The sequence below is a fragment of the Nannospalax galili genome, unplaced genomic scaffold, assembly GCF_000622305.1.
Source record: "Nannospalax galili isolate Female #2095 unplaced genomic scaffold, S.galili_v1.0 scaffold4061, whole genome shotgun sequence".
NCBI lineage: Eukaryota > Metazoa > Chordata > Mammalia > Rodentia > Spalacidae > Nannospalax > Nannospalax galili.
In genome coordinates, this window is record NW_008343961.1 from 75,622 (window position 1) to 85,248 (window position 9,627).

The following is a 9,627-nucleotide window of genomic DNA, read 5'->3' on the forward strand; positions in this document are numbered from 1 at the left end:
TCTAGGATCAAATTTGATTAGTATTTGAGGATTACATATGTTCATACGATTCTCAGTAGATCCACTAGGTCTCCGTCCTATATTTGTCAAAGTGCATCTAGACTGCTTCTGGTTTTCTGCTTTTGAAAATCAAACTGCTATAAAGACCTAGCTTATAGGTTTTCCCGGATCATAACTTTTCCAGGACTACAGTTGTTGGATCATATGGTAGTACACTTTTATTAATGTAAAATTCATTTCTAGAGCGTCTATGTTCTTTATTCTATCAAAATGCAAGAGTGAACTTTATCGACATTCCAGCCAGCATTCCGTTTGTCCTTGCTGTAAGCAGATTTATTTTATTATTAACAAAATTGCAATTTTTATTTTGAGCACTTTTATAACTGTGTATTCACAGGCCTTACCTTTAAATCTATGGACCATTTTGAATTAATTTCCCTGTAATATGTGACTTGCTGAAGTTTCACGTTTGGCTTAATGGATTTTCAATCCTTTCAACAGACGCAGCAAAATGAATGCTGTATCTTCATTGAATCGATTTGGCAGCGTTCTGAAACATCAAGTTTGAGAATTTTACTTGGCTGATTTGAAAATCTATGCCCACAGCAACAGCAAAAACGTTTCCCCACAACGTTTATAGTGTTTTGCTCATAATTAGCCAGAGCTGGAGACAATGAAAATGTCCTTCAGTAGTGAGTTGCTAAACAAATTGTGACTTAATCATGTAGTAGATAATCCTGAAATAAGAAGAAATAAACTATCAGTACACAAAAGATAAATATGAATTTTAAATGACATTATTACCTAAAAGAAGTCAGCCTGGAAAAGGTTATATACTATGTAGTTCAGAATCTAAGATGTCAGAAAACTCTAGAGGCAAGAACCAAATCCATTGTTGCCAGTTGCTGGGTAGGCGTGTCTTCCAAGTCAGTCGCTCCTCCCACCCAATCAGTCAGCTTCAGTTGCATGGGGGTTGGGGCGGGGAAATCTAAGGACAGCCGCTGAGGATGCTGGGAAGTGCTGAGGACTCTGGGAAGCACAGAGGACACGGGGAAAAAGGAGAGAGTCGTCATCTTAGTGAGCCAGGCGGTTGACAGCTGGCAGCCCTGGCTGGCAGGCAGCAGAGGGGGTGGGGAAAATCTAAGGACTGCCGCTGAGGATGCTGGGAAGTGCTGAGGACTCTGGGAAGCAGAGAGGACACGGGAAAAAGGAGTCGTCACCTTAGTGAGCCAGGCGGTTGACAGCTGGCAGCCCTGGCTGGCAGGCAGCAGATCTCAAAACTCAGCCACCCAGCGGGCTCGTGTATTTGTAAGTAACCCTTTCCCAGACGTCATAAACTAGACAAAAACCCAAATAGAATGCATCGTGTTGGTTTTGTGTCTCCGCATTAGGACTGCGTGGCCCTGGGATCCCAGAGAGCACTGGAGGGTCCCTCGGGAGAATTTGGGGCAACACCTGTTATTTTCTACCAGAAACTCATGGACTGTATTGGGCTGCTGGGCACTGTAGCAGTGGAAACACACCCTGCTCTTCACCCATTGAACCCTTAGAACTGAACCCTTAGAACACACAGATTCAGCAAAGAGGCAAATCATAAAGACGACTTAGGAAGCCAAGGATCCTGAAGAGGAAGAAGGTTCTGACCTAAGTAACTGTGGAAAACAGTAGTATCTATAAATCCAAAGGAAGAAGAAGGTGTACGAGAAGCACTGTACTCTGGTTAACACAATTTTTCCCACAGGGATACATAAGGAGATTTGGTTAACACTGCTAGTACTGCTGTATGTACTGGCATTGGGTGAGTGAACGAATGCACAGGAGATGACCAGGCTTGAGAGTGTCATGGTAGAGTTTGCATAGACTCAAAGGGAACTTGAAACGGCACACGAGTGATAGTTGGAGGTGGAGCCATCATTATGTATTCATGTCTAGCTCAGTACAGATGTAGATCATTACATATTGACATATTTCTGAATATGTGAGCACAGATACCTCCTTGCTGAGTCAGCTAAGGGAAACAGTCAGCACCCCAGAGCTGTCTGCAGAAATGCCTGACTCCTAGGCCTGGGTATGATATGTACAAGATAAGCTCAGAGAAAATTTTAGTGCCCAAACAAGAGGAAGTATTCAAGAAAAAGAAGATGTGTGAAAGTTTCACCGGTCAAGAGAGCTCCCCATGACCAGAGCAGGGCTGACATAATAGTAGATAGTACCCATACTATTATTAGTACTCCAGGTTTCTCACTGTGGCTCTGTGAATGGAGTTAGGGTAAGATAGGATGGACTGTACTCGGAAAGAGAAGAAGGTGAGCATTGAGAATCACAGAAGTGGTACCCCCCCCACCTGAGCAAAAACCTATGGCTGGGGATGTCATAGGTCCTATGGGGGAAATGACTATAGTTGTTTTGCTAAGTAGACTTCGTGTCAAACTACCTCCTAAATATTTATACTTATGCCTGTAGATTAGTGCTGTTCTCAACCTTGATTAGAGAAGCTTCTTGTTTGCAGTGGGCAGTAGTTAATACAGACTCAGGACTGGCCAAAGTGCTGAAAAGAAGTGAGTTTTGAGTGCTGATCCCTAAATGGGACATCTATATTATACCCCAAGGTCCAGGGGACATCTCAGAAAATGGAATGGAAAGAATGTAAGAGTTAGAGGACGGGGAGGCATCCTGTGACATGTTGTCTTCTGTTGGTGACATGGCAGATAAAATCATAAACACACAGTACCTATGGCTGCCTGCAAAAGACCTGTGCATGCTCATATGCGCGTGCGCACACACACACACACACACACACACACAACCTGAACAAGACCTGTGCATGCTCATATGTGCGCACACACACACACACACACACACAACCTGAACAAGACCTGTGCATGCTCATATGTGCGCACACACACACACACACACACACAACCTGAACAAGACCTGTGCATGCTCATATGTGCGCACACACACACACACACACACACAACCTGAACAAGACCTGTGCATGCTCATATGTGCGCACACACACACACACACACACACAACCTGAACAAGACCTGTGCATGCTCATATGTGCGCACACACACACACACACACACACAACCTGAACAAGATCTGTGCATGCTCACATGTACACATGCACACATAAAATAAGACATGAAAATAGGAGGGGACTAGCTATATGTTCACAACACATTACACACGTGTGAATAAGGTGCCATAGGTGGTGGTTTACTGGAGAGAAATAGAAGGCAGAGGTGTAAATGGGAAAGGGGACTCATAGAGGATGGGTTTAATGGAGTGGACAGAAGAGGGACTGAAAGGAGGGGTAATTCAACACTAAAGTCCTTTTGAAAGTCACGTGGAAACCTACTATGGAAGCTTCTTTCAATGTGCACACACACAAAATAAAGAGTCTAAAGACAGTCTAAAGGTAGGAGCTCAGGGGCCTTAGTAGACTAGCTAATTAAAACCCAGTGCCAGGAACGGACTGTCTCTTTTGGACTGTTGACTAGAGACGCCTCATAGACCCTCAAACAGGGCTACTGCCATTGCACTTGGTTCACACTAGAATGTGACGATAAAATCCTATTAAAACTCTACATACCCGAGTCACAGAGCAAACAAGGAAAAAGCCAAGCTGGTACTGACCTTGAAGCTACATAACATTCAAAGTACTAGAAGGTGCTGTGCATGGTACTGACAGAGAAGGTAATCATTAACTTTGTCCATCTGTGAACCCGGCCAGCTACAGTGGCAACCGGCTTGCCAAAATATGTCCAGTGGTGCCACAGTGGCATGACTATTATGGGAGTAACCAATGACCTTCTAATTGGATTTAAGGCCTGCTTCACAATAATGACCCCACACCTGACACTGTTATAAGGGTGAAAACCTGTGGCTAGGCAAATCACAGGCCACAGGGAGAATTTAACTGCTATCATTCTGCTAAATAGACATAATGTGAAACTGATTTTCAATGACCTCTTGTATCCATAGATTAGTACATCCCTCAACTCTTACCTGACAAGGTTCTTGCAGCAGATGGGGACTGACACAGAGATGGTGATTGTGCCCTTCGTTGAGTATTTAGGTAGCACCTCTGATGTCATCCCAACAATTTTCCCTGCATTGTGTTTTGGTGAATGTCAAGGAATACAGGCCTGGGATAAGCGTCAGTGATCAGAACACACACATTCTGTCAGAGGGCGGCTGCTTGTGCTGGGGTCTCTCCAGCTACCCTGCCACCAATGTTCTTGTACTGTTCTTGGCTGTTTCTATTTTACTTTACCAAGACCTCCAGGTGAAAGAGACACTCAGCTAGAAACATATGCCATAGAAGAAGACAGAGGTGGGACATGACTGAAGAAGGTAAGTCCTGAGCGATTAAGAAAGATCCTTCGATTATAGCATTTACCTCTTTGCTTCATTTAATCTGCTAGTAGAAATTGTAAATGATAGTAACAAAACTACCTCCTGAAAAGAGGTTTAGACTAAGAAGAAGACCATACAAGGCAGAAGTCATAGGCAGCGTCCAGGAGCCCATTTCGGAATTGCTCTTAGACTTTTAAGTGATGAGACTCATAACCCTTCTTACTACATTGTAGAGCAGATACAGGTATGACTGACCTGTGGAGACATGTGCGTTCTCCCTTCTGCCTCCTTCTGAGTAGCTCTGCATGCTAAGTTTCATATTTTTTCCTATCATGTTAGACTGTCAGACTTGAGAGGAACAGTTTGTTAATATTCAAAAGGCAATTTATTAATAACAAAAATAGCAGGCACTTGGTTGGTCCTCTGAGACCTGTCAGTCTAAGATGTCATCCCTTTTCTGAATCCTCTGTTGAGCATAGTCATGTAACAGTAGATTTGGAATAGGTATGGAGCATCATCTAGTCTCATTCCTTCTCTATAAAAGCTGATCCACAGGACAGTGAAGGACAATAACTGTCTTGGTGTCACCAAACAAATCTGGCTGTGCTGAGACCAAACCAGCAGCGTTGACTCTGGGAAGCCGTCCAGTCTTTCCTTCCCCACTAATGGGCAGCTCTCCTAGGCTCTGCAGGGTCTGGCCTGCCCTCCTTTGTTCCCTTCTCAGTTGTCTGCAGTGATAGAGACAGGATAGTTCTCCTCAGAAGGAGGGTGTTCAGCTTAATTCTTCCTCGTCCTTCCCGTGGTATTTCCCACAGGTGCTTCTACAGAATTCTGTTACAATCACGTGCCAAGTCTTTTCAATTATGTTAGTAATTTACCTAACTAAAAACAGTTCCCCTCAACCTATGATCACAAAACAACCTGTCAAATTTCAGATTTCAGGGCAGGGTCCCACCACAGACAGGATATGGTCATGCAGAGGTGGTTGTTATGCATTCGTGTGGGATGTTGAAGGTTGGGCCAGACAGGACTGTGTGTCTCATTCAGAAACTCACTTAAAACACTTAGAAGGAAGCTGATGGGAAGAAGGTGTGTCAGGAGATACTGGGAGTGGTGTGTTGCCTACAGCTCATCACCTGCTGCCTCTTCTTTGGGAAAATTTGACTTCGTATGCTTTGAGGCTCTTTGCACAAAGACTGGGCATTAGTGTACAGGTATGCAACCTGCTGCATAAGAAACAGACCTGGCATAACTTAGCTAACCCTAGCAAGTATTTATTGCTTTAGATATATTTGCTGCTTGGTGTATGCTTTGCAGTCTCTCTTCTATATTTGTTAACTCAGATTATAACGCACACCAACTAGCTTCTCCTCCACTTAAACACTCATATTGCTGTATTGCCAGTTCCTCACATTCCTTGTCCAAACTTTAATTCTCATCTTTGAAATAGATTTTATTTATTATTTTTATTTTATGCGTATGAATGTATTGCCTGCATTGTATGTGAGTGCACCTGTGTTGTATGCCTCAGAGGTTGGAAGAGGGCGTCGAATTCCCCTAGAACTGGAGTTAAGGACGGTTTGTAGCCACCGTGTTGGTGCTGGGAATCGAACCTGGGTCCTCTACAAGAGCAGTCAGTGCTCTTAACCACAGAGCCATCTCTCCAGCCCCTATTTCTTATTTTTGAATAAATGACCTATGAAATCATGCTATAAAATGCATCCTTGTGTGTCGAAGCCTGTACTCCTGGCCCACTCTGCTTCTACCATTGTTCTAAGCTTTGATTTTTTTTTCTGAGTTCACAGAGCTGCCCAGCCACACAAACCCCAGACAGTAAAGAGGCTGATCCACCTGTGTCCAGATGCAGAGCTCAGCCTCACGTCACACACTGCTCCTCACTGCCTGCTACTCTGAAACAGCCCCTCACTATTGAGTGACAGTCACAGCCAAGCAGGCTTCTTCTCACCCTGAACTGGGTCATCCCAACCATGTGTACCCTCCAGGCCCCAAAGTGCATGATTCAAACTGTTGCTGAGTATCACTTTCATCTTGACAGAACACCCAGCAATCTAAGCATTAGAAGTAAGTTTAACTTTCTAGGAGCTGGAGAGATGGCTCAGCGGTTAAGAACACTTACTGTTCTTCCAGAAGGCTGGGGTTCGAGTCTCAGCAACCACATGGTAGCTAACAACTGTCCATAACTCCCTTTCCAGAGGATCCAATGCCCTCTTCTGGCCTCCACAGTCTTTGCGCAACACGGTTGTACCTTACATGCAGGCAACACACTCATACACATAAAATAAAAATAATAAAAAAGAAAGTTTTATTTTCCAAGACAAAGAGAAACATACAATCCTAGCTCAAAGGTAAGCAACCCATCTGAATCCTCCTGCCCTGTACCTTCTGCTTTGCAGAAAATGAGCAGAGGGGATAAGAATAGAAATTAATAGTCAATCATCAAACCTACCGAAGGCATTCAGGCATATTATTTACTTCCCAAAAATATAACTCAAAAGTTTGTTCTGGGAACAGTGGGAACTAATGCACCTATGAGTAACATCTGTCACTGTGCATTCTTTCTGGTTGTGCCTCTTCCGGTGCCCCAGCCCACTCTTCCAGCCCAACTAGATAAACTGCTGTTGCCAAATCCTGGAGGCCTTGTTTTGCAGTGTCCTCCACAGTCATGAAGCGTAGATTCTTCCCCTCCTTTGCCAGCCTTCTCCTCGCGGCCTTGATGATTCCAGGTAAAAGAGAAAAGTGGCCTGGGCTTTGGGGTCAGTATCTCTGCAACTGTCACTCTGTGCATGGAAGTCTAGGGTGGGTCCTAAAGCACCAAATCTTAGGACCACACTTTTGTGACTGGGCTTTGCAGCAGAAGTCTCTGAAATGGGTTCTTACAGACAGTTTGAATGTGCTGGTGATACTAGCTTTCCAAAGGGAAAGGGTCTTCCTCTGATTTTACTATGCTGCACAGAAGGCTGTTAAGTCTTAGATTTAGGGAATCTTGGCAACTGCATTGGTTATGACCAAGGAAAATGCTGGGCTTGGCTCAGAGGAGGTACTCAGACCCACTCTTCCCTACACCTTCTTTGCACATGTCACCCTTTCCCCATCTCTTTCCACACAGATGCACAAGCTCATGTGCATAAATACGCTCACAAAGAGCACTCGCACCCATTGTAGCGCACTCTGACCCCTTGTCGCCCTTGCTCACTCCCTAAAGATGCCCTAGCCTCTTGGGTCTGCTGAATAGAGACCTCTGAATATCCTTAATTTCAGCATGGTTGTCCAGAGCCCCATCTGTTAATTACCTAGCCACTGAACCTTCCAGTGACCCAAATGAAGGATCTCCTGGGCAAGAAACAAACTGGTCTCGTTCATTACATCGCCAAGTAAAACGCTACTTACCACCGCGCACCCCCCCGTACCATGGTAAGTCAAGTGTCAACATGCATGACAAACTCATCCACTTGGGAAGGCTGAGTGAGTGTGATGGGGGATTACTATGTGGATGGGGTGAGGTGAGCAGAGTTGTTTGAGGAAACTTGCTGTGGATAGCTCAGTCTGTTCTACCTGTCAGAAAACCCCGGGGGATCTTACAGCTTCTGGTGACACGGGATCACTGAGAGTGTTAGGAAACATAGCTGTCTGGAGGGACCAAGAGGTGAATTGTCTAAGCTCACTACAGTAATCTCCAACTTTACTCAAGCAGTAGCCAGAGGAGATGCTTGTCCTCCTGCCTGACTGGAGCCCTGTTTGTTCCTTTGGTCTTGAAATTCATTTACTCTGTAGGAACTTATTGGATGCCAGCTAAGTGCTAGGGGTCAGATGAGGCTCTGGGAATGTTTCCTGTTTTCTAGGAATGGGGGCAGAGGACAGACTGTGCTGTCTGCCTAGTCAAGTGAAGACAGGGAATGGCAAGCAGTGAGCCCAGGGTGGTCTTCTGGACTCTTCTGGTATGCTCCAGGCTTCTTCTCTGTCCCCTGAACCCAAGCCCAGGGCTAGATTCAAATACATAAGGCCTGGAAGAGATGGTAGTTTCTGAAATACTCTTAACTTCAGAGCTGTTGCTGACCCTGAAACAGAGAAAAGTAGAGAGAAGCTCCGTGAACAAGGAGGACAAGTGAGTGCTGAAAAATTGCATTCCTGGTGACACTGAATTATTAAAGTCCCACCAACTCTAATTCCTGCTTTTTCCTATCCTGACCTCTGTCCCTTTGGAATTCATCTGCAGTTCTAAACTTCCTGGACTGGTAATAGTCCCAAGGGAAGGGAAAATGAAATGCTACTGAACCACCACAAATTAAACAGGCTCAGTGCCAGGCATGTGTGGATTTATCTGACGGTGCTATGAGGCATGATTCCCTCTCCCGTTTTGTCAGTTTGAAAACTGAGGGGACTTTAAAGGAACAGAGCCGTATGCCTAGACTTGTGTTGCTAGTTTAGAATGTGAAACTTTCACATATAGAAGCTATTTCCTATCCATTACCACCCCACATCACATCTTTAAGGGCTAAAGTGACCACTGATTGATTCTTGAAGTAATTTTTAAAGGCTAATTTGGACATTTTTAAAAATACAGAACCTGAACCAAATTACAAAATTGTCGACTGCAGGAAAAGTGAAGGCCGCTGTCAAGAATATTGTAATTTTATGGAAATGCAAGTGGGTTACTGTTCTAAGAAGAAGGAAGCCTGCTGTTTGCATCTGGAGTGATCTTGCCTGTTACTGAAGACGAAGCTCCACCCACCTGCCAGCCCTCCGGACCAAGCTACGCCTCCAGCTGTGGGAGCTTTGGAGAGGTGGCTGAGCAGGGAAGGGCAGAGGCCTGACCATCCATGCCAGGCAGTCGAAATATTTTATTGTGACAAAGCTAAATGACCAAAACTGTCCACACCCTATCTTACAGAAAGTGACTTAGCTTTAGATATATTACATCTTCAAAGTTAGGCCATTTGTACTAGATGTTGAAGCTGTAATAAACTTTTATAGGAAAGCACTTACATCACGTGTCCTTTCATTTAACAAATATTTTTGGTTACTTTCTTTTCTTGTAGGCACTGAGAAATGTGAATTGGAAACACAAATAAGATATGGAAAGATAAATATCTTTATTTATTTATTTTATTTTTTTATTTTACGGGTAATGTTGTGCAATGCTGCGGAGGTCAGAAGAGGTCTTTGGATTCCCCTGGAACTGGAGTTAAGGATGGTTTGTAGCCACCATGTGGGTGCTGGGAATCGAACCTGGGTCCTCTG

The 9,627-nt window shown here is 44.4% G+C and overlaps 1 protein-coding gene across 1 annotated transcript; it reads left to right on the top strand.

The window, feature by feature from the left end:
• The first annotated feature begins 7,051 nt into the window (after positions 1-7,051).
• LOC103739743 (sperm-associated antigen 11) lies at positions 7,052-9,277 on the top strand. The gene is made up of 3 exons (XM_008840217.1): positions 7,052-7,112; positions 7,648-7,800; positions 8,951-9,277. Exons 1-3 carry the CDS (start codon positions 7,052-7,054, stop codon positions 9,082-9,084), a joined length of 348 nt encoding a protein of 115 aa, XP_008838439.1. The 3' UTR covers positions 9,085-9,277.
• The last annotated feature ends 350 nt before the right edge of the window (positions 9,278-9,627 follow it).